General features: G+C 41.7%; 2 protein-coding genes across 2 annotated transcripts in view; both read left to right on the top strand.

Annotated features, from left to right (window-relative positions):
• The first annotated feature begins 821 nt into the window (after nucleotides 1-821).
• LOC307249915 (prostacyclin synthase-like) lies at nucleotides 822-8,670 on the top strand. Its single transcript, XM_080026816.1, has 10 exons — nucleotides 822-943; nucleotides 1,599-1,722; nucleotides 2,410-2,585; nucleotides 3,229-3,372; nucleotides 4,514-4,641; nucleotides 5,319-5,506; nucleotides 7,106-7,241; nucleotides 7,513-7,694; nucleotides 8,143-8,294; nucleotides 8,448-8,670. Exons 1-10 carry the CDS (start codon nucleotides 873-875, stop codon nucleotides 8,596-8,598), a joined length of 1,452 nt encoding a protein of 483 aa, XP_079882942.1. The 5' UTR covers nucleotides 822-872; the 3' UTR covers nucleotides 8,599-8,670.
• Nucleotides 8,671-10,968: 2,298 nt separating this feature from the next.
• Nucleotides 10,969-25,169, top strand: part of LOC307249718 (potassium voltage-gated channel subfamily B member 1-like) — a gene marked incomplete at both ends in the record, with an annotated part of 35,142 nt that continues 20,941 nt past the window's right edge. Inside the window, one exon of the mRNA XM_080026569.1 lies at nucleotides 10,969-11,523. Within this exon, the coding sequence (XP_079882695.1) occupies nucleotides 10,969-11,523 (555 nt within the window). The remainder of the gene's footprint in view (nucleotides 11,524-25,169) is intronic.

The raw sequence follows: 25,169 nt of genomic DNA, 5'->3' as shown, positions 1-25,169 counted from the left end.
CGGGTTACACACAATTGTCAATTTACAACAAAGAGACTTATCCGTGTGTGGGAATGGGAAGCTTTAAGAAATGTTTTCATATCGTTTGAACATTTTATATATCTGACATGCTGGGAAAGAGTTTGAAAGATGAGCTAGCCTCTACATGCAAGCCTTGATTTCTTCTCATGTAACATCAGCACACTACAGGTGGTGGGAGACAAAGATTTTTTTTCAACTGATATTAAGACATAAAGGAAATTTATGTGTGTCTGGGCCTGCTGTGACTCAGAATTGTGACGGTTAAGTACGTGAAGGTTTTCAGGCATGTCTATACTTCCCTTTGCCTAACACCTGCACCTTTTGTTGCATTCCCCAATAGGAAAATTATTTTAGTTGTTTTAGTTCTTAAAACAAAAAAGTAAATACATGTCAGAAACACGAGACACAGAGAATGTTCTGTGGTGAATTTGATGTAGATGTATTTTTAGTTCTTGATAGCAGTGAATGAACTATGAATAGGTCACAAGTAAAAGAAGACTGCTATTTTTAACTACAATGCTGTAAACCGCTGGAGCAGTTGTACGGCTTGTAAAACTCGCGCTAATGGAAATTGGATGGTGTTCTGTTTCAACGTGTCAATCAAAATCACTGGGAAGCAGGTCAAGAAGAATGACGTGAGCCGGAATAGGCACGACTATGGAACTTTTAAAATTGGTCCATGCTATGGAAGTGTCATGTTCTGAAATCAGTTGTGTGTCGCTGACTGTTATGCCTGGAGAGGCAGGGGGCGGGGCCGTACGTCCCCGCGGGTTAGGGCTTCTAAACTATAAAGGCCACGTGAGGACCGAGGGGATTGCAGTGACTGCGGACCGCAGACGTAAACACACGAGATGATCTGGACCGTTTTTCTCCTTGTCCAAGCTGTGCTGCTTTTTTTCATCCTAACGAGACACAGATCGAGGTGAGCCACAATTTGATTCACTTGTTGTCCTATATTTTAAACACTACATTTAGCCCGGGACAAGGAAATCGCCTTTAACTGATTACTTTATCACCCTAACATCTGTATTTTTGCTGTCAATCAATTCGTGGCTGGTTTGAAATCCCTTTGACGCGCTACTTATAGTGAATGTATCAATAATAATAACAGTGTAATGATATTGACTCATAACCAAGCGTTCTTAGTTTAGTGTAATGTTCCTGCCCAAGTCTAAGGAATGTAGTTAAACTACGACAGTGTTAAATTTAGAGATCTCCCTATAGGAAAGCTTTACACCTCAATGGTCTTTGGTCATGCAATGGGTTTGTGATGTCATAATAATTGTTCAACTAATCCCTTGTATTGTTATGTTGACCTCCACCTCTATAACCATAATCCCATGGTAAAGGCTCATATGAATACATTGTTTTAAAGACCAAATACCGATAAAGGAAACTATTTCGTCCAACTAATTAGAATCACTGTATAGTTGATTGCCCTGCATTTGTATTAGTGGCCCCAAATCGAAAACTGTGTTTAGGATGATGAACTGCAATTGAGACATAAACAACTCTTTGAAAATACACCAAATCAGTTCACTTTATTACATTACTTTTATTTTTTTATTTTTATTTAGATCCAAGAGTGAGCCACCTCTAGACAAAGGAGTTATCCCGTGGTTGGGCCATGCACTTGAATTTGGAAAAGACGCTTCCAAGTTCCTGGCTCGAATGAAGCTGAAACATGGCAACATTTTCACAGTGAGTAGATGAAACCCTAAGGATGATGGCATTTGTCACAACAATTTCTTCTCTAGATACATAAGTGCACTTTTAAGGAGGTATTGTCCATATCAGCATGAAGGTTCAGCTTTAAAGTCTTTACACATTTACAATTCACTTTATGAACTTTCTTACGCATTGCAGGTTTGAAAAAATATATGATACCTAATGCTTTTCCGGATTTGAGCGTGAATTTTTAATCAGACTTGTCTGCTTGTTTTCATCTTATAAAATGTAATCTGGTACAGGCTGGTGGACCTGCTGCCTTGCCAATGCAGCTTGAGAATACATGTTCATTTTATGTAGCAGCATTTTTCAGATACCATCATGTAACATGAGTTTCCATCCGGATACACATGGATTTCAAGCTATGCTGAAAAATAATCTTTTTCGTATTTCTTGTGTGGTACTAACAAAACATTGTCCAATAAATGGCATCCTGAGTTTTCATTCAGAGGATTTATGGAATACTGAACTTTGATCAGAAATCAATTCAACTGTGGTGAATAGTTTTTCTTAAAACTTGAGAATATTAAGATAATTACAAACGAATTGGTCATTTCTGGGTTCACTACATTTTATTTAACATTTAAACACTCATTAATGACTGCCAAAAGAATTTAGAGCTATAATGTATGTTGTTTGACTTGCGCTGATGATCTACAGGTGCGTGTTGCCGGGCGTTACGTGACGGTGTTGCTGGACCCACACTCATACGACACAGTGATCAATGACTCAGACTCGCTGGACTTCACCCGCTATGCTCAGGTGCTCATGGAGAGGATCTTCAACCTGAGGCTCCCACATCACCAGCCGGCTAAGGAAAAAGCAATGATGAAAAGGTAGGTCCTCATTACTTTGTACACCAAATCAAAAGCTTATACTGTATATTTCCATTTCAATTACATGTAAAAATAGAAGCAAGGTTCTTTCCGAGGCAATCCGCCAAGTCGTTGTGGATATTTCTGTAAAACTCCCTTCCCATTTATTGGAAATTCATTTTCAGGGCTTCCTGGTTTTGCTATTGCACAGGTTTCATCTACGCAGTTTTTGTTTACTGTGTAGAAGTGAAGTGAAAAGTGAAAGAACGCCGGTGTGACACCAGCTGTCAGGCCGGCAATCAAAGGGAGATGGGGAAAGCCACATAGAATGAATAGTCTTTTTCATTTTGAGTGTTTGGGGGCACTGTCTTCTTCAGGGTTGCAGGGCTCACATGAGTGTGCTGCTTTCTCCTCCTTTCTGTCCTAAGCGTGGTAAAACTCAACCCAAATTAGCTTTATATTAAGCCTAAGTGATATTACCTCAGAGGAAAGATGAAGGACAAACAAGTAACTTTGTTAATGTATGTCACTAATGCATGTTGCATAGTAATGGCATTCTCTTCACAGCACCATCAATCAGAGTGACAAGATTTAAAGAACTCTCCTCTATGGCACAGAAATATCTTTGTTCTGCTCTCATTTTCGCAACCTTTTGTGTCCGCAGGCACTTCATGGGAATGAATCTAGTCACACTTAACAACACCATGAGTGGAAACATGCGGGCCTTGCTGAAAGCTGAGATGCCTTTGAACCAGAAAGACTGGAAAAATGAGGAACTGTTCAACTTCTCTTACAGCTTACTCTTCAAGTAAGAACCTCCCACACTTTAATTAGCTGTGTCAAGAGGCACACATTCATGGCAAAAGCCTTTAGCTAAACAGTTTACGTGCAACTCTCCTCTGTTTGTAAACTCGTAAAGTAAAATATAGGATGACTACCCTCTTTCACACATATGTCCAAGGTAGCCTTTCAGGTTGCACAGCTATCCACTGTGGTTGAATATCTTCCACGATATTTATCAGTGGTATAAAAAAAAGAGAGATCGGTTATTTAGCCAGAAGTTATATTGACTGTGGAAAAACAGTATATAGGAGTAGCCTTGTTTACTCTAACAAGATGACGTCAAAAAGAAGAAGATGCCTCATGAAGTGTGTGGGCCAGGGGGGTTAAATAACAGTCAGAAGGGGGATAGCTCATGCAATGATGTCAGCTTTCAAATCGAGGGCTTGGCGCACAAGGGGGGTAAGTGACATTTTCAGAATTTTACAGGAGGGCAAAAACAAACTTTTTATTGATTGTAAATATTTAATAAAAAACAGCATATTGAAGCAATCTCTACTTTAATAGAGATTAGGCTTCAAGGAATTCATATTTGTAAAAAAAAAAAATGTTTAAAAAAAAATCTAAAATAAAGTGTTTATTTTAGTGTCCATATTTTCTCCATCATATGTGGGTATATCAGGTTCTCCAAACATATTCAAAACACTTTTTCTGTAGTATAAATGTTGGTATTTTCTGCGATCCCTCCATATTGTCAGCTCTTTTAGCCTATTCTTAATGCACTTACGCCTTTTGTGCGCCTAGATCAGTGCACCTACGCCTATTTTGATCCAAACTCAACTGAAGGTTTTCACTTACGCCTTTATGTTTTCAGCCTTTGTTTCAAAAAGTAAAATGTATAGTGACGTTATTCTTTTACCATTTGATAGAACTTATTAAGACCTTTTAAAATGATATATTAAAGTCATTTTTGCAAAATATGTCACTGTTTGCTCCAAGCCCTCGAAATGGAAAACATTTCTGGTTAGCTTTGCATCCACACATAATTTGCTGTCATTAATCAATCTGTATCCCTGACTCGAAGTCATTGGAAATTATGGTCGCTCCTCAATGATCTCTTTGAGTATAAATAAAGGTGAATTAATATATGAACCCTCCTTTCTCTGCAGGGCTGGCTATCTGACGCTGTTTGGAGGTGAGCAGAACAACAACGGCACAGATCCCTCTAGTGTCTATGAGGAGTACAAGAAGTTCGAAAGCCTCTTGACCAAAATGGCAAGAGGAACACTGATGCCAGGTAGGGACACTTAAAAAAACACCTATCACACTGAAACCCCACGTTTATGCTGATATTTGTCACTATGAGATGAGCCTGCAGTTTCTCTGACAGCACTGTGATGAAGTGAATGAGATCAGTTATTATGAGGTAGGCCTACATCAGCATAACAATGAGTCAAGAGAAAGAACCTTCACTGTTTACATAATGTCGTCTCGTATTAAGTGTTGTCGCGTCATCGATGGATGATCCCTCCGATTTGTTTTGCGGTTGCCATGGCTAGTTTCACTTACTCAGCAGCTTACATAACGTCTGTTCTGTAGACTTTCACCATTCATAGTTCCTCATCACAGTCAATCTGCAGATTGTGTTCTAACTTGCACTTATAGCTCACTCTACAGTCACCACAGCATACAGCGTATTTTCCAGGGCCTCGTCTATCTTTGTGTGCCGCGCCATTGTTTATTACCCAATCCACCCATACTACACTGCACTGGGAAATTTGCCAATTACAATATTATCATTATTACCTTACTCCTCGAGTCCTGCCTGTCATACCTGAAATAACGTTCCCTCTCCTCCCTCCTGCGCACAACAATGAGTGTTTATGTTTCTGGCTTTTCATTAATTGACATTCAGATTGAGCCAACCTGTCAGAATGGCTTGCTCACTCTTTGTGTTGTTTATCCGTGTGACAGAGGAGAAGAGGAGAGCCCAGAGCGCTCGGCACAGACTGTGGGAGCTGTTGGCTCCAGCAGGCCTGACTGAGAGTCCAGACTCAGAGTCCAGCCCTTGGCTTCAAGCCTACAGGCGGCTGCTGCAGGAGGAGGGGGCCGACCAGGAGACGCAGGAGAAGGCTGTACTGATGCAACTCTGGGCCACACAGGTGAGTCACAAAGAAGTTATTCTGCACAAAACAAGAATTTTAGTTACTGATCGCCTCTTGACATAAGGAAAGCTGTCTGTTCAGCCTGGTAAACTTGATGCTGCTGTGCTGTCTCTGAGGCTGCGTCTGTCTCCAAAGACACTTGAATTGAATGAGGCAGAGAGATAGAAACATAGAGGAGCAGTGGTAGTTCTCTTGTTTGTCACATGAGGGTGATGTTCGTCCCTGCTTTCATTGTGGCTGTTCTGCCTTTCAGAGGGAGAGCCATGAAAGGGGTTCTGGAATATATGGATTTTAAATGTCTGAGCGTTGACATGGCAAAAAAAACAACAACAAAGCTATAGTGATATTTTTGTGAATACAGTTTTTTTTAACGTTTAAGACAGCAAGTAGTTTATTGTTGATGTTATTTTTAGTCTTGAATGGGAAAGTCTTCTCGCTCACTTGTAACCGGACTTGGTATTGATTCATACAGTCTGGCTTACATATCTGAAGGAGGGGTTCACTGCATCAAATGTATTAATCAGATCTTTACTGAAACAGTCGCCTGAAGGCTGCTTAATCACCCACATGTGCACTCGTCACAATGGTTTATTATTTTTATTTGATTTTTTAGTCATAACTTATGATGTAGTTGTTTATGAGTCACGCCTGACCAGATTGACAATTCTAGGATCTATTTTGACGCATGTTTCATTGGATACACAAGTTCTATCATCAGCAATCTGTGTATGTGTTGTAACGTAAGCATACTGTTTGTTACACAGAGGTGGCAATTTTCTTGCATTTTATTCACTATGTTTTATTTTCCACAGTGTTCAGTATTTTATGTGTTTACTCTGGGCAGGCAGCGTTGCGGTTTGCCATACAACTAAATAGCTTTAATGTCCCACCAATGGCCACAGTCCGATGGGGACCTCAGGTTTCCTATTGCTTTCCTTTTTTAGTAAACCATTCGTTACGGGGTGGTTAGCAGGCAGGCCAGATGCAGACCGTTCAAGAAAATTATCATTTATTTAGCTCCAAAATACAATAAAAGCGTAAATGCAAAAAGGCAAAGAATACAGGGAAGGCAAGGGGATCACAGAGAACTCACCAACACCCACAATGCAAAGACACGGAACAATGACACACAGGGAGTTAAAAACACACACAAGACAACGAGGAACAGGTGGGACACATTAGGGGAGGGACCAGTAATCAAACAGGAGGGAAACTTGACAGGACATGGGGAGGACCAAGACAGACATACCAAAATAAAACGGGAAACACAGGGAACCACCAAAACAAGACAAGACAAAGACAGACCATGACACCATTAGCACGTTGCACTTTGCCAGTAGTGAGACTACCCAGAGCTCGGCTTCTCTGATCCCAGGCACAAGAAAGGAAGCCATTATTTTTTTAATCTCGTCAACACTGAGGGCTCATTGGGCTTTTTCAGTTTAGGTGAACTGTGTCTCTAACAAAAGAGAGGCATGAGTACTATGCATGTCATGTGATGTTCTTATTGGCTATAACCAAATGAACACCTGCGCTGTCACTATGCAACGCCAGAGTGAGAGCGACGGGCTTATCAGTCTTTTTGTTTGTTTCCAGGGTAATGTGGGCCCTGCTACATTTTGGCTGTTGGGCTTCATGTTGACCAATCCTGAAGCTCTGGCAGCAGTGAGGAGGGAGATGGAGACGTCAGAGACCTCTTTACTGGACAGATCTGTGAACACACCTGTGTTTGGTGAGGGACTTGATGACACAACATATTAAGGCATGATGTACATTTATAGTGCAGATATGAGTGTGAAATAATAACGTTTGAGAGAAAATGCCACAGCAAAGGGAAAATGTATTTAATTTTAAAAAATGCTGTGTTCATATATGCAAAAGGGTAAAGTGTACAGTATGAAATACAAACAGATTAGGGTTTTTTACATCATAAAAAGTGGACAGTTACAACAGACATGTTTTTATGAGGAAATATGCAACATTGGTTTCTGCCCCTTTACCAGATAGTGCCCTGGATGAGACACTTCGACTGACTGCTGCCCCCTTCATCACCAGAGAGGTAGTGCAGGAGAAAGCCCTCCACATGTCTGACGGCCAAGAGTACCTGCTGAGGAAAGGAGACCGGGTGTGTTTGTTCCCCTTCAACAGCCCTCAAATGGACCCCGAGATTCACCAAGAGCCACAGGTTTGTTTGTCCTGTCTTCGTTAAAGTAAAATGTTTGCTTTTCTGTTGCCAACCCCCGACACTTTCCAGTGCTGCTTACAGTATTACTAGTGATTTGTCTGTGGGACTAGTTGGAGGAGCAGACTTAAGTGCAATTAGTGTAGCTGTTTATGCAAGGTGCAATCAACGCCTACACAAAGCTGACCCCTTATTAGCCAGTGAGAGATCTAACCCCTGAGCTGTGCACAATCGGAGGGATTAGCCAAGCACGGGAACACAAACACAGCTAATAGGCGTGGGAAGGGCACTGCAGTTAGGATGCATTCAAAAAAAGTCTATGGACTATAAGTTTGACATATAAACAGAGATTTAACTGATCAAGCTAATTTTGTCATAGCTACATTTTTAAATTCTTATTGTTTGCTAATCTAATTTCTGCTGCTAAATGCAAAATGTGTTTCCTTTCCAGGAGTACAGGTACAATCGCTTCCTGAATGATGACGGAACAGTGAAGAGAGATTTTTATAAAGGAGGGAGGCGGCTGAAATATTACACCATGCCATGGGGCGCAGGGGCCAATGTCTGTATGGGAAAGCAGTTTGCCATCAATACCATCAGACAGTAAGTGTTGAATAGTAGAATTGGTGCACTATTTCATTTAATGATCAGGTTTAAGACCAGCAACACAATGTTCCACATTGAACAAGATTGTTTCCATCAAATTTCTGATTGAATATTTGTAATATCAAGTTTCATCTCTTGTTTGCTCTACAGATTTGTCTACATGGTGTTGTCCAATTATGATTTGGAGCTGTGTGAACCAAATGCTAAGATGCCCGAAGTAAATGCTAATCGTTATGGATTTGGGATGCTACAACCAGAGGGGGACTTACTCGTCCGATACAAACCAAGGAACACACACTAGGACTTAAAAAACGAACATCGCACATGTCTTTTTTTTATGCACATTTCAACAAATTCCAATTGTTTATAGTGTCAATATGCCATTTGTACTTTTGTATTTTATATTTATATATTGCAGCATATGATTATTTTGTTATTTATCAATAAATGGAAAAAAATACACTATGTATAATCTCGTGTTGAGTTTTTTGCCTAAAATGATTCAATGGCTACATTACAGTCACATAGATTTGCGCTGCATCTCACATTATAATTTTGTGAGTAAGACAGAAATAATAAGACGCCGAAGGTTAAGTTGGGTGTCATTTCTAGGAGCTGTAACGCTTAAAGTTAAGCTTTGGTGCATGCTTTCGTATGTTTAATAGAGAGCAGAGGCGTAATGAGGGGACTGCCTGTACTGTAAACAGAGCCAGACACACATCTGTCACACTCACAGATGCCGACTGGTTGCCGAGTGAAGCTGAGTGGAAAGTTTAGATTTGTTTGTCACTCGGAAATAGCAACTGATAACTCCCTACCAGAAGCAGGTCCGGCATAAAGTGCTGATTTTAAGTTGTGGTGCAGGTTTGTGAAGGAACAACAAAGAACATTCTTGTATTTCTGCTCACTTTGTAGCATTTCTGTCACTTCAGTTTATGTTTTCATTAAAATACACAATCACAGATTTTTTTTTGTTGTTGCCTCCCATACATTTGTCTTCAGTTTAATTGTGTATCCCAGATTTAGATTATTTTTGGATGGATTAATGAGTGACTTTTTCACACTGAACCTTACTGTGCCAAGGAACCAAAAATAAATGTTATACTATACAGACTTACATCAGATATTGTACTTTTCACCATTTTCCAATTTAAAAAGCATCCACACAGGCTAATAAAAACATAAGATCGCTGAAAAGTTCCTAGGATACCTTCCAGAATGTCTATATTTAATGGTTGAATGTGTGATACTTTTTAGTATAATGGTATGTGGTATAGCCTATGTTGAATGGCCTCACTTTTACTTGCAGTTTTTAACTGCTGCACAAAGCAGACATACTGTACAGTCTTGCTGCACTGAGCTGTGGCTCTGTGAGGGTTAAACTCACACAGACTGCAGCCCCTGCAGGATCCCGCTCAGTTCACAGTCACATGCGCCGGCCAGCACAGACACACACACACACACTCACTCTGCGAGCAGGTAGAGAGGAGAGGTTCCGAGAGCGTTCCCGTTCCCTCTCATGAGAATTTACTTGTTGAGTCGCCCCTAGATCGAGGGTGCACTCTTGGACAGGATATACACATATATATATATTTACTGTATCAGATGGAGGAGATATTTCACCATGTCGCTTCGTAGCTCATGATGCCACCACCATCAGCTCCCAGTAAGAGCGCCGGAGACCTGGACCGACTTAACAAGTTTGAGAGCGTTCACTCTGGAAATGTTGCTGATGTTCTTCAATGAGGTGATTCGGGATATACGGGAGACACGTGTGTATCACATTTCCACTTTGTTTGAAGCTTTTTTCTTTTTTCTTTTTTTTAGCATACAGTTTTATAGCCTACTTGATTTTCCTTTTGCTATTGTGTGTCCTCCTGTCTCTATTCGGCGTTACAGGCCATACAGATGTATTACTTAATTTAGGATTTCCTCCCAAAAATGCGGTTTTGTTGCATGTATCATGTTTGTCTCATACAAAAATTTACTTTATAAATTGTTATAATTGCACGTCTTTTGAAAGTCGAGGTGAGCCGACTTCGGTTTTAGGGCATGGTGACAGCTGTAATAGGCTCCTAATCTAAATTGTAGTAGTAGCCTATATGTTAGTATAAGTCCAACCTATCACAATTCCCCATAGAGAACAGTTCAGCAACGCATTCACGTAGCCTATATCCTTCACCGAACGACCAATGCTTCCTCCGAATCGGGATTGATCGCTGCTGTCCCACCCGGGCTGAGACGCTTCAGCACCAGGGTCCGTGGACAGCGCCGGTCGCTTTGCAGTGACAGACGGCCCGGGCGGATCAGCACCGGACAGCGCTCACCTCACCGAGAGGAGCACAGTTTATCATTGGCCCGGGTCTCCCCTCCCTCCCACCGCCACACTTGTCAGCAAGAAAAGCGGCTGTGCCACTCAAAGCTGATTAAAAAGATCTATTGGGTTCTCTGATGAGTGGATAAACCACCTGACATTGCTACTGTATAGGACACATGCATCGATTGTTCAACAGCGCCCGAATAATTTCTTATTTTTCTTATTTTTTTCAGCCACAGGAAGGGACGAGGAGGGACCCTAATGCGGTCATCCACATGGCCATGTCTTCTTAATCTACCAGACTTTCTAGATCTTCGAGTCTTTTCGAGTGACCGAGTGTTGCTTTGAGTGAAGATGAGCAAAGCGGACCCTTCTTCGGACACCTCGCTGCCGCCGGACGCAATGGACATCATCCGCGTCAAAGCCCAAACCCGCCGCGTGAGGATCAACGTCGGCGGCCTCCTCCACGAGGTCCTGTGGAGGACGCTGGACCGGCTGCCCCGCACGCGGCTCGGCAAGCTGCAAGACTGCGACACCCACGACTCCATCATGGAGGTTTGCGACGACTACAGCCTGGACAGCAACGAGTACTTTTTCGACCGACACCCGGGCGCCTTCACCTCCATCCTGAACTTCTACCGCACGGGGAAGTTGCACATGATGGAGGAGATGTGCGCCCTCTCCTTCAGCCAAGAGCTGGACTTCTGGGGCATCGACGAGATCTACCTGGAGTCCTGCTGCCAGGCCCGGTACCACCAGAAGAAGGAGCAGATGAACGAGGAGCTCAAACGAGAGGCCGAGAACATGCGCGAGAGGGACTGCGAGGAGTTCACAACCACCTGTTGTTCCGAGAAGAGGCAGAAGCTCTGGGACCTCCTGGAGAAGCCAAGTTCGTCCTTTGCTGCTAAGGTAGTGTCCAACTCAGCTTTTCATTTTTTAATCGCCACACTTTAATGTGGAGTCAGCGATTCTGGAGAATCAAAATCAGTGAATATCTCCTACGATCTGCTAGGTGTCCATACCATGTGTGCGCTGAGAGAAAAAGCAATAACACATAAAGGTGGAGTCCGCCATTCTGGAGAATGCTTGTTGTAAAAACCGCTTTTTTGTCTAAATCTGTGAATATCTCCTCATGCTCCGCCACCTGTCTGTACTGTGTGTGCTGAAAAAGATAGCCAGTATTCATACACAGCCTAGGCTGTGTCAACACAAAGGAGGCACACCGTATCTAGCAACATGTCAATTTACAGAGACTAGGCTGTGCATTAAAACGTTTTTTTAAAGCGCACACACAGTACGGACAGGTAGCAGATCCTGAGGAGAAATTCAATGATTTTGACCACAAGCTTTCTCCGAATTCGCTGACTCTACCTTTACAGGACACATCAGGTGAAAGCAATGAGTAACCCCAGAAACAGGTCTAAAACTAGTCACATTTTGAATGAGGGTTACCCCGTCCAGAAGAGGAGGGACGGAGAAACCCTCATTCAAAATTCATTGTTTTTAGAGCTGTTTTTGCTGAGTGGAATTTGGTACCAACGAATAGGGTTAATACTTTACAATATTATAGACCAAAGGAGAACAGTGGGAGAATGGGAGGTTTAGTTGAACATCCAGAGGCTATCTGTGGTCCCTCTTTGAGGTCGGCTTGATCTGATGTCTGACTTCCTTTTAACCTGAGTGCTTTTAATCTGTCACTGTCAGTAGCAGGAGCAGGGGAGAGAGAGAGAGGGAGATGTTGTTCTAGTCAGAGGTGAATGTAAAAAGCTGTCAGAAAAGTTCTACTGTGTCTGTGTGCATCTAAAAGGTTTGAGACTTTTGAAACTTTTTTTTTTTTTTAAGATATTTTTTTTGCATTTTTATGCTTTATTGACAGTGTAGAGACAGAGTTGAAATGGGGCAGAGAGGGGAGTGATATGCAGAGAACGACCGCGGGCTGGAATCGAACCCGCGTCCGCTGCTGGCCGAGGCCCATGGGGGGGACGCCCTATCAATTGAGCTAAGGGCGCCCCCTTGAAACTCATTTTTGTAACCTCCCCTCAAATCAATAATGGTAACTGGGTGAGCTTTCCCCAGGAAGAAAAGACTTGTTTGGTGCAGTAATTTGTGGTCTGTCTGGAGAGTCAATTAAAAACCTTTTTTGGTTTGTGCTTGATTAGATGAAAACATGTCCGCCTTCATTGTGTCCCCTTAATTATTCAGTCAGATACTTGATCCCAGGCCAGGTTTGGTTTGTTGTCCAGGAGCTGGTCTCTCGGGTACTTCTTGAATATTTTTTTTGTTTTTTTTATTGGCAACATCACAGAGGATGGAGGAGGAGACTGGTACTCATTGTTAGAATATTATCAGACATGTCAGACTGCAAGAAACTCTACTGAACAAATTAATATTTTTAGACCATCACACAATGCTTACACCCCTATTCCTCCCTCCCTCCTTCCTTTCTAGAGTTGCCCCTTCTCTTGGCTTCATTAGCCACCCACCACCAACAGGTTCAGAGCTCACACTCCAGCAGTGAGAGTGCTTTACTTCGTTTGGATCAATGGCTATAGTTGTGTAAACAGCATTTTTAAGTGAACTGACTTTGCGAAAGATGTTACTGGCTCAATATTCAATTAGAATTCTGAAATAACTACCCTAACTATGTCGAAAATGTTTTCCCAATATGTCCTTGGTGTATGAGTTTTGAAATTAATGAAGATGTCACGTTTGTGTTTGCTGAGGTACGTTGAATGAAAGAAGTCAGACCTCCCGGTATTCCAGCTCCAAAATATATTGTGGTTGAATAGTTAGTTGAAGACATTTCAAACACCTCGTTTAACAGGGGTTCCTGCATAATTCATTCAGCTCATGTCAAAAAAAGGATCTGCTCTATCGCTGACCTCCCATTACTGAAGCCCTTAATTATTTTCGTGGTTATTGAATCGCATTGCTTGAAGATATTTTCCATGTAAGACGCTTAGTGCCCCTCAGTCCTCTTTTTAGCTTTTTGAAGCCATTTAAAAGCAGACTAAAATACATGTGGAGTACATGCAAAATATATTTAGTATACTTTCTTTTGAAAATAGAAAGTGTTATACAATTGACAATTGACTCTCAAATCCATTTTTGATTAGATCTGTACTCTTATATTGCTAATTCTACCCTAAAATGAGTGGACTTGGTCTCCAGACAGGATTCAGAGACCCATGTAACGCTAATTAATGTGAGAGAAACCTTTCTCAATAACTCCTATATCTATACTGTACCAGTTCACAGAGTGGTCAGACTTAGATATTACATTTGAGACACAGAAAAAACACTTTGGAGTACTATGCACCATATGAATGAAGATAATTGCTCTGACTTTCAATTATTGACTTTTTTATATGATATTATATCTTGATTAAACATTTTAATTGCTGACTTATTTAATAATACTATGGATTGTTCCTGAACACTAACACTGTAATCTGTTTTTAAATTTCATCTTTCATTTAGCTGTTCTTGGTTTATTTTAAACACAAGCATGATTTCATTGAGGACATGTGAGGAAATATCTCTTTGAAACCTAAATATTTGCTCAGTTTTGCTGCTGCTCACTGAGCTCATGCGGCTATAAATTATTAAATAATGGCCAGGAGCACTAGTCAAATACGATGTATTGTATTTATCTAACAATGTTTGCTCAGTAAATTCATTACAGGCAGAAGGCATGCTCCATGGCACAATCATTATGGAATAATTTGCTTCATTTGTCATTTAAGCAATATTTTTTGTTAAGTTATATTACACATCTTAACAGGCACAATGTCCACCTTATGACGTGACAATAGGTTATTTACATAAAATAATGGTACACTTTTAGAAGTGTCATTCAGCTTAAACTTCTTCACACAATCAAATAGAATACATTTTATGTCCTTCTCATCTCTTTAAAATAAAGGGAAGGAAAGAGATGTTTTCTTTTAAATAAGGGTCCTTTTCTCTTGGTCTAGTTAGAAATGTCATGCTGAGGTTAAATGGCAGCCATTAAAAACAGTCTTGTTTCTGAAGCTTAATTGAAGAGTACAATCGGTGAAATGGCTTGTTCCCCAACACACATTCCACCTCATTTATTTTTCAGTGCTGATGAAATTTTAATTGCACATTAATAACGCTTGACTAAATGCCAGAGAGAGTAGGTGTGATCCAGAATATCTATAGCTCCAGATGTTATGTCATCCTAGACCTTTTGGAGTTATAACCTCAACCAAAAATACACATTGGGCACCAGGGGTAAGCCGTTTTTCATGTGGAAGCAACATTGAAGGACACCAAGTTTGTAGCCAGTGTGTCTATCTGCTTTAGAATCCACTTGAGTCTGCATTTCTACTACAGGTCTGCCTGTTAAGTTAATATTTTCCATAACAATATATCTGAAAACACAGGGGAAAACCTGCTGGTAATCATCTCATCAATAATAACAATCTCTCATGGATACAGCATAGTGTGTACAAGTGGGAGTAAGGGGTTTAGTGATACCAGCCTATGTAATACAGCAGGTCTCAGCATGCCTCTGTTGCTGAATTATCTGTGGGATTATAGTTGCCCAATAAATCAGACTCCCAGGGGATTCGCATCACAACTGTCATTGCAGTAACCTTTGAAACAGTTTGGGTTATTTCAAGAAAAAACTCTGTGTCTGTGTTTTTTTGTCTTACTCTGGCTGGTTTTTGAAAAGGGGTGGGGATCATTTGGGAAAGGGTGATGTACTTCCATGAACCAATTAGCATTTTAGGAAAATTTGAATGATGTGACAACAGGCCACTGTCCATCACATCTGATTTAATGTTTCCAACTTCAAATTGGATTGTCACCATTTTAGTCACAAAAATCCAACTTTCAGCTATACCCTAACCCTAGCCCTAAACTTGAGTGTATAAGGTTGTTTAAAATGAGTTTATTTAACACAAGTCGCACAAAAAGGTACCAATTGTTTTTAATGATATAATGACGTATGAGTAAACGAAACTTAACAAAACGAAACTTGTAGGCATCGGAGAAATACCAAGTCACCTTTCACAGTTGGCTCGATGGTGTTTTGTGGCCCAAACGGAGCCTCCAAGGCAACGCTGCCTGGAAGTCCCTAACCCTAACCCAAACCTAACCCTAACGCTAACCCTAACTGTTGTCCCCCAACGGTGCCTTGCAGGCAGCGCTGCCTTGAAGGCTCCATTGGGGGCACAAAACACCAAACACCTCACAGTTGTAGGCCCTAATCTTTGTTAAGAGTTTTACTACAAAGTTAGAATGAATTGTTTTGAAAATATCCTTAATTATTTACTTAAATAATAAAGGTTTTAATTCCTTGGTTTTGTTTTTACAACTCTAAGTTTGATCAAACACCCAAAGCTTAGAATGGCAAGAAAAAGAAACATGTATGTTGTGTGAAAATAATCAACAAATTAATTAAATTAAATTAACAATTATATATACATTTAGTTTACAAAATGTAAGACATGACATGACAAAGAGATTCAAAATGTCAAGGAGTTGCATCATGGACAATTAAACACACTTTATGGATTGGATGGGATGGAGGATGTTGTGTGAGATTGAAATTACAAATTACTGCGCTGCAAAATTCTTATTGCCAAGACAACTGCACAGCATTTGTATTTGATTGACCATAATGATAATGTTCAAACTGAGTGGGAGCAGGCTTTGGTTGTTAAATTCCTGTTAAGTAAATTGCTGCTGAATGTTGTCACATACAGCTTTTACTTTACAGACTTTTTTGACACCCCACATGAATTGGAATTATTGTCTCCTAAAAGTCTCACAGCGCTCTCTCTACGCGCTGAAGCTTTGGGTCAGAACCGGAGACTGAGCTATAAAAACTGACACTTTTATTTTGCCTCGCGAGAGGCTGTTTGAACTAATTGCACAGAAACTTCCTCTGTCAGTGAGCCAGAGGCAGCCATGACTACAGGCACTTAACTCAACTTGTTACCACGCATCAGCCATGCCCAGTTGACTTCACTCCACGCACTTTTCTTATTAGTTTGAAAAATAAAAAAAAGTCTGAGATTAATCTGTGCACCCTGGCTATGGGGCTGTACACTGTCAGGACGGATATACCCCACTGTATTCTGTTACCTGCTACACGTTCAGAACTTTTCGTAAGAGAAAAATCGATGGCAAATGCATTAAGATGTGAGGCAAGCTGGGTTGAGTGAGGTCACAACCCTGACCATCCATTCGAGAGAGATTAAGCTGTGTGACTTCCCATGGACCACTGCCTGCTGATGGCTCTGCACGAGGGAGGGCAGTCACTCTCATGCTAACCTCCGGTACTGTGTCACAGGGAGTGCAGTGGGATCCAGAGGAGACACAGCAGTGAAGTTGCTATGATGTAACGCTCTCTGTTGTTATTTTTCTTAAAGCAGTGGCTCTAAGTAATGGAGCTGAGTGTCTCCTCTGTCTCTTTGTGTTTCTGTCTCTCCCTTCCCCTAACTTTTTCTTACTATATTTATGTGTGTATTTATGTCTGTTAATAGCCAAGCATCTGGTTATCCAACCAGAGTGTATTTTATGAGTTGTTGCTGGGTGACAGTGACTCTTCCATTGTGCCTTGGTGAGCTTTGAATAGCCGTGAATCAATGACACACCATTTCCCAAGCTGCCAGACAGATAGCGGGGCCATATATTTTGCGCAGTGACGGCTTGGCACATTGACAGAGAGAAACCAAAGTCTCTCAGTCGCTTCCTTGCTCTTCTTATCATCCCATCTCCCTGTCTCCGTTTTCTTCTATTGTACTCTCTCATCTCATTACTCAAGTCCAAGTAACATGATCAGCTTGTAAGCATTCGATACAGAACACATTTTAATTAAAGATAGAAAGGACTCTTTTTTTATGTATTCCTTTTACTCATGTCACTGTATAGAGATAATAGCTATAGAATATTCCTTTTGTGGCTCCCAATGCACTCATGTACATAATCAAGAAAGAAAAAAATAGATTACTTGTGGTTTTCATCTACACAGAGAATATTGAAGTACTTACTGCTATAATTTTTGACTAAAATCATTAGTGGAGGGAGTATATTTTTAAACACCCTTTTATATACTCTATGGAAACTGTTGACTGAGAGTGACATTAGCATTATTGATTTAATGCATGCCTTTGATGATTTGTGATCAGCCTTGTGGAAAACACATGAATGGAAGTTCACCTAAGAATGTATACCATCCATGCTCCCATCAGAGTGCTTCTAATCGATGGAGAGTATCTGCCCATCTGTGAACCTCAAAGATAGGGATTAAATTGTTTGTGCATTGGCCTGACTGTGGTCCATACGCAGCTTACTTGCTAAGCCGGAAATTATTTCTCAGGGACTTCAAAGACTTCTGTTGCGATCACAGCTTCAACATTGCATTGGAGGTAGTTTTTCTACACAAATGTAATAAACGGAACCCTTAGATGTTAGTACTCAGCAATATATTGATGTCTTGAAGAAATGTTCAGCTGATGAATAGGAGAGTGAAGTTTTACACTTCACACTTCACTCAGAAGACAGTTTCTGTTCCTGTGGTCTTTAAATCACTTGCTTCAGTGATGGAGTTCCTGTTAGCCATTGAGTTATGTGACGGACTTACTTTGTCCTATTAGTGTCTTCTTATTCCGGACCTCGTTTGTGTTTGATTTAATATACAACTACATAAATAACCTTGAGCAGGCTGGCAATACATTGTTGGTAAAATGTCCTGTGTGGCTGGCTGTACATTAGTTCACAGATGCCAAACACTGCAGGCAGGTGAAAACATTGACTTAAACATTATTAATCTTTAAAAAAGATTTTCAAAAAGCAATAGCAAGATGAATTTGCATGTATTAATATGTTACATTTGAAATATGTTTAATTAAAAAATCACTGTCATACACACAGTGTTTCACTCTTAAAGGGATATTAAAGTCATTATTTCTATATTAACTAAATGTATGTGAAAGGGCTCAATCGTAATGATGAAACCACGGAAAATGACAAGCCAACACTGCAGGTGCCCATCTTTCAGCTCTTTGCTTTCATTTTCTGGCCCATATCTTTACTGTTTTGTTTCTCTCTCATCATTAACATCAATGTTGTGTTCTGAGCACAGCAGGCAGCTGATAAACCTAATATAATGATAATCTAGCTGAAGTATACCTCTGAGGGGGCGCCCTTAGCTCAGTTGGTAGGGCGTCCCCCCATGGGCCTCGGCCAGCAGCGGACCCGGGTTCGATTCCTGCCCGCGGTCGTTCTCTGCATGTCACTCCCCTCTCTGCCCCATTTCAACTCTGTCTCTACACTATCAATAAAGCATAAAAAATGCCCAAAAAAATATCAACTCTGTCTCTACACTATCAATAAAGCATAAAGAATGCCAAAAAAATATCTTAAAAAAAAAAAAAAAAGTATACCTCCGAGGCGAAGTGAGGGCCAGCGGACGGCTAGCTGTCACTCAAGAGGCTGCGCCCCTAATTATTCATACATTTTAACCTCCAATAGTTTAAAAACTAGCATAGTACAAAAGAATTCACCCCTCTCAGTGTTGTCATGGAGATATGACCTAAACATACAGACTAAAATGGCTTTTTGGACCAGGCCGTAAATAGGTTTAATAATGCTGTGAAAACAGCCTATTTAACATGGGAGTCAATGAGAAATTGCTCTGTTTTAGTACCAACTCTTATGCCTCGTTTCCACAGAGTAGAGAGGGTCGGATCGGAGCGGTTCGGTCCGGGTAGTTTGGCTTTTCATTCGCCAAAAGTTGGGTAGGGTACGGTTTAAGCGCACCTAACCGCTCTGAGCCTCTGTTTTTCCTCGTCATTAAATTAATCAGTTGTGTCCCACTGCTACGATGTCACGTAGCTCCCACAGCCTGCACTGTTCGCTCACTGTCTCTATCAGTTGCACCGAGCCGTCTCTGTGTGTTTACGCTCACAACAACACGGGGGGAATCAATAAAGAAGCGGCTGGTTTGACCAAGCAAAAACGAGAGACCGCTGGCTGTACCACAGTTGTTCCACAGCCCGATAGTTTGACCCATATTCTGGCGGCGGCTATCGCAGTCGCAGTCCAGCCTAAACCCCGCCCTACCAGTAAGGGTAGGGTCGGCGGTGGAAACACCACCGAGATTCTTAAAAATGAGCTGTTCCGCTCTGAGCCGCTCCGCTCCGACCCGACCCGCTCTGCTCGGTGGAAACGAGGCATTAGTGAACAGATGTTTTTGTCACTTCCGCATTGGATTGTGGTAGAACTCGCTGTGGTTGGGCCTTGGTTTTTAGCCTCTGGAATTCACCTGTTGCGTACCGTGATGCGATCCATAGAAGATTAGGATAATTTGCGGACAGTCAGCCATTAAGTACTCCTTTTTAAAGCAGCAGCTCGTCCATCAACAGCAGAAGTTACCACAGTAACAATGGTGCCTTGTAGTTGCAGTTTTGGGGCATATGATTTTCAGAAAGAGGTACTCAACTCTAGCCCTTCCATTGCTCTGCAGTTTCCATGGAGAGAGGTGATCCAGCAGGCACGCTACATTAGCTTATCACACGAGACAGCTGGGGCAACACTGTATGCTACACTTGCAGGGGCAGACACACACACACACACACACAGACTCCCGCTGCATAGTATCTCTGTGTGACAGACCTACAAAATCCATGTTTTATTTTTAGCACAATGCCTTATCTTCCTGCTGCCTCTTTTCTTATTCTTCCAATATTGGTGCAAGTGGGTTTTGAGGCTGTGAGGACCCTCACCAGCGCTGACACTTAGAAAGGTGATAGGTCAATCTCGAGGGGAGGCGGGACACAAGCACTTTGCTGCAGACCTTCATTCATTATTCAGACAGGCCTGTCAAGGAAAGGAACATCACTCAAGAAGATATAGAATGGTGCGGGGCCAAGTGGTCGCTCGCAGAGGGGAACAGAAGTTTTCTAGAGAGTCAGAGTTTTGAAGTCATTGCTTGGTAAAACTGCTTCTTAAGCTACCGCTGCAGAATGAAAAGGTCAGTTTCCAACCACCAGTACAGGAATGACAGGCGTGACTGAATAATGCAATGAAATTCTGTAGTGGGACCAACACGTTTTTTTCTGACCGCAGACCACATTTTTTCTGTGGAGCCTGTAATCCATCTCTCTGCAGCTTTCACAGATTCTCCCCTAGCATGACACTGCTCTCCGATGTTTCTCGTTTGGCTCCTTACGAAAAACTGGAGTGCTACAGTACACAGGCTTACACCCTGCTTGTTTTCAACTGGTGACAGCGGAACAAAAGGAGGGTGCGCGCATGCATTCAGGGCCTCCCCTCCAGGGTCAATTAGCTGTCAGGCAAATCGTGAAGCAGCAGAATGCGGTCACACTGAAACTGAGGAAGTGTGGAGACTTGTCCTTTTGTTTGGCTACACTGTGCAGTGCCAAGGCTCAACTGATTTTAGCGGGACGCGGGTCGCGTTTAAAGGGTAGCTGAGTCTGGGAGAAAAGATTATGGTGCTGTGTAATGTTATTTAATGCAGAAGCAAGAAGAGTTCTATTTTGCATTGAATTTAAAGAACAACTAAAAATCTGAATGGTTGAGCATAGTTTAATCTCAAGGAAAGTAAATACATCAAAATATACTGTAATTACTAATCTACTGTAGGCTTCCTCTTTGAGATGGGACCGTGCACATGATACACATGGGTAGATTACTCACTTCAGGCTTATTTCTTCTTTCTACATTTATTGGTTTATTGTTAGCTTTGTTTTGTTTTTTAAAGTGAAAAATGAAGTGTTCTGGCATTAACAATGGCCGTATCATGGGCTGCATGGATGTTCGTACACCACTACAGCAGTACCAGTAAAGTGTGCGTCATGAAGCTGCACGTTGAGATTCAAACGCAGACTCACACGAGTTCACAGCAGCTGGAAGACTGAGAAACAGCAATTACTTGATACAGAACCCAACACCTGAACGCCGCATGTACCAAAAGACACACAACAGGTTTCGATTAACACAAGATCACCTCCAGTCCCTCCTTGCAGTCAGGGCATCGCATCTTCCACGGTAGACACGCCGAATTCGATAAAGCGTCAGGTTGCAGTTGGGGTGAGCAGATCTCCTTGGCATCGATTCGATTGATGCTGTTGATACACTAAGGTACATAAGTGCAGTAAACAAATAAGAATTGATCAATTCCATAAGGGGCTTATCCAACAAACACTAATGCAGTCTTTACATAGGCTGATATACATTGAAATAGACAAGGGCTTATCGTGTGACTGAGGGACAATAACAGCAGTAATAGAGGCAGATGGATAGCGAGAGAGACCCATTGTTCTCCAGACACGTCCAAATCAATAGCTTCTGCTCTTTGTGCAAATAGAGCCAGAATGGAAAGCAAACAAGGGAGCTATTTGCAAATCCTGTCATCTGCCGTTCTTGTTTCACTCCTTATATTCAGGGAGGGAGATGTGTGCATTGAAGTGCAATACAAAGTTTTATATCTAGTTGTGTGGCCGCGGCGCCCATTGCACAATTTTGAATGGACTTCACCAATGATCCTCTGGAGCGTGAGGAGGTCGAGTTTATCTAGCACCCCCCTAGTGTGGGAGTGAAGTGAGTGTGTGAGAGGTTCTTCAGGTGTCCCCACCTCTAATAATCATCGCTGATTAAGCTGGCAGGGGGGGGGAACCGTGTGTGTGTGTGTGTGTGTGTGTGTGTGTGTGTGCGCGTGTGCGTGCGTGCTACCAGAACTGAGGCAGTTTGTTTATATCCACTGAGAGAGTTTCATTTCGATTTCTGGATCAATGTGTCCGCCTACTCGCTCTCATTCTTAAGCAACAGAAATACTCATTCAAACCAAGGCAATCAATAGCGACAGGGAGCATGAAAAACCTCAAAGTAAAGTATGTTTCTCCTCACTAATTAATTCTGTATGAAAAACAAGATGCCCAGCATGAATTTACAGTAAAGAGAAAATACATGGTCGTTTTTTAACAACCATCCCACTATTTTTTAAAGTGTTTATTCACAGAGGTTTAAAAGGGCAATGCAGAAGAGGTGGTGTTGTTAATATTATATGGGGTGTTGCTCATCTTAATGAGGCACAGCTGCGAGGAGTGATGAAGCCACCTCAGTGTGACATCCTGCACAGCCCCACAAGATATTCTACCTAAGCACGGTAATGGCACTCCCTCTCCCAAGGGGATTCTATAAATAAATACGCTGTCACGCAAATGTAAACGCACATTCACACACACACACACACACACACACACACACACACACACACACTAACACATGCACTAATTTGCACATTTTCCCACCCTTTCTCTGGATTTCTTTTCAACCGTGTTTCTCTTTTTAGCCTTCATTTCCTGACTCATTCTCCCCATGAAACACACATTGCCTTAAATAGACACATTGATGTTGTAATTTAGTTGATTGTCACAAACCTTTTCATTGGTCTACACCAAACCTTCATCTAATTTCCCAGCAGCAGACTGTCTAAATTTGTCAAAATCATCAGTGGATATGGCAGAGGTGTTCCTTCATACAGAGAGACAGAATGAGGCAGTGTGAGGGAGAAAGGGTGTGATTGGTGTGATTGGTGTGATTGCAGAGCATCAGTGGGGATCCAGAGTGATCAGAAGATTGTAGTTTTCCAGTGTACTCGGTGCTTCTTAATGTAGCTGGAACCACTGCCACATCATTTAATGTCATTTGTTAATAAAGGTCAAAGCTTGTTTGTACTTGTTCCCTGATAGCTGGTTTAATTGTTAACTATAGTGGTCGTTCTTTCAACGAACACTTTTCTGCTTTCTGCAGAAAACCCATTGACATACCAAAGAGTAGATGGTCAGAGGAGGTTACAGACCAACAGTGGCAGTGGTGCTGCACACTTATGTCTACTCACTTCTGTGCAGGTAACATTAGGTTTTAATAAAAAGTATCAAATTGATAATAGGCTCCTCTTGTGCAAAACAATTTATCAAAATCATAAAGTCTACTTAAGATGCTTTAAATATAAATATTCACAGACACATGACATCACCTGCCTGCATGCTACACTGCGCTGTATGAGTACTTGTGTGTACTGTGTTTACTGTGCCATATACAACATCTGAATTTATCTTTCATTTGAAACCAAATATTGAGTCACACTTTCTGTCTCTGCCAAAATGTTTCCGTTGTAGAGGTCTTAATGGAGCAAGGCTGTGTTCGCCTGCCAATCAGCTGTATATTTCACCCAAAATTTACTTACGTACTTATAAACAAGCGATGAAATTGGAACAACAGATGCACTGCCAGCCAGACATTTAAGTGAGAGGAGCAAAAGTTTATTTGTAATATGCAGAACCCAGTGTGAACATATGATGATGGGAGAAAAATCAAAGGCCACATCCTTGTGGTTGCTTGTATGCTAATATGGATGGTAACATGAGACTCCTGTGGTGTGCTGACTGAGAAAGAACTGGTGTTCATTTGTTGTAATTACAGTCATGAGTGCTGCTTCCGGAGTAATGTGGATAGAGGAGCCATACGAGAACCCAGGTTATCCCCTTTAGTAGTGCTTGCTTTAATGGGGACCACAAAGCAAGTTCCTAAGTCTATCTTTATCTGAGAGCAGTACACCTCCTCAGATCGCTCAAACAAGGCTCGCTGGCCACTCGGCCCATCAGATGACTGACATCTGCAGGGGTTTCTCATTTAAAGGATCCTGAAAACCGCCTACGCGTTCATCTAAATTGAAAGGCATACCGCAGAGTACCAGTGCAGCAAGGTGGGTAGACAGTGTGAGTTTCCAATCACTGTCCCACTAATCTCCAGGCAGCATGCAGTCCCAGGAGACCCCTGTTCTTCCCAGTATACTTCCAGAGCCTCAGCCTACGCGCTGCTCTCATTTCGTCTTGCTCTTTCCCTCCGCCTTTACAGACAGCAGCCACTAGCAGATCACCTCAACCTCCTGTCTGGTTGTAGGTTATTATAGCCACACAGATGCATAGGCATATAGGTGGTAAGTAGGCCAAGCAGGAGAGGGCAATATGTAGGTCACACATTGAAGGTTGGCAACATTATGGAAGGCCAGTGCAGTGGGCATAAAAGCCAAAAAAAAAAAAAAAAAAACACTGTTCATGATCAGTAACTTACTAGTAGTGCTGTCAATACAATCAGCATGATGTATGCCACTTCCTCTTCCACTCTGCTGTTAAGACCTAATGGCTATTGTCTGTTCTCCATTATATTTAGCTCACATATAACCAATTGGCTCCATTGTTTTCTCTCCTGTGGACTGTAAGTTAGTTTATATGGTAATGAACACTGCCGGCGAGGTGCACGAAAGTCACATGAAAGTCACATTAAGCATACAATTGGAATTGGAATTGAATGGTCCGGACGCCTCATTTTGCCTGTGACGTCAATCCATGACTACCTAAGGCAGCTCAGTCTCAGCAGACAGCAGAAGATGAGGGGTCGATGGGCCCCCTGTGTAAACTGAGCAGCGTGATGTAAATTAAAAGGGTTAGCGATCCGTGGGAAACTTGACTCCCCCTTGTCATTACATTAAC

This window comes from Ammodytes marinus, assembly GCF_949987685.1.
Source record: "Ammodytes marinus genome assembly, chromosome: 4".
Classification (NCBI taxonomy): domain Eukaryota; kingdom Metazoa; phylum Chordata; class Actinopteri; order Uranoscopiformes; family Ammodytidae; genus Ammodytes; species Ammodytes marinus.
This window is presented reverse-complemented; position numbering and strand designations above follow the sequence as displayed.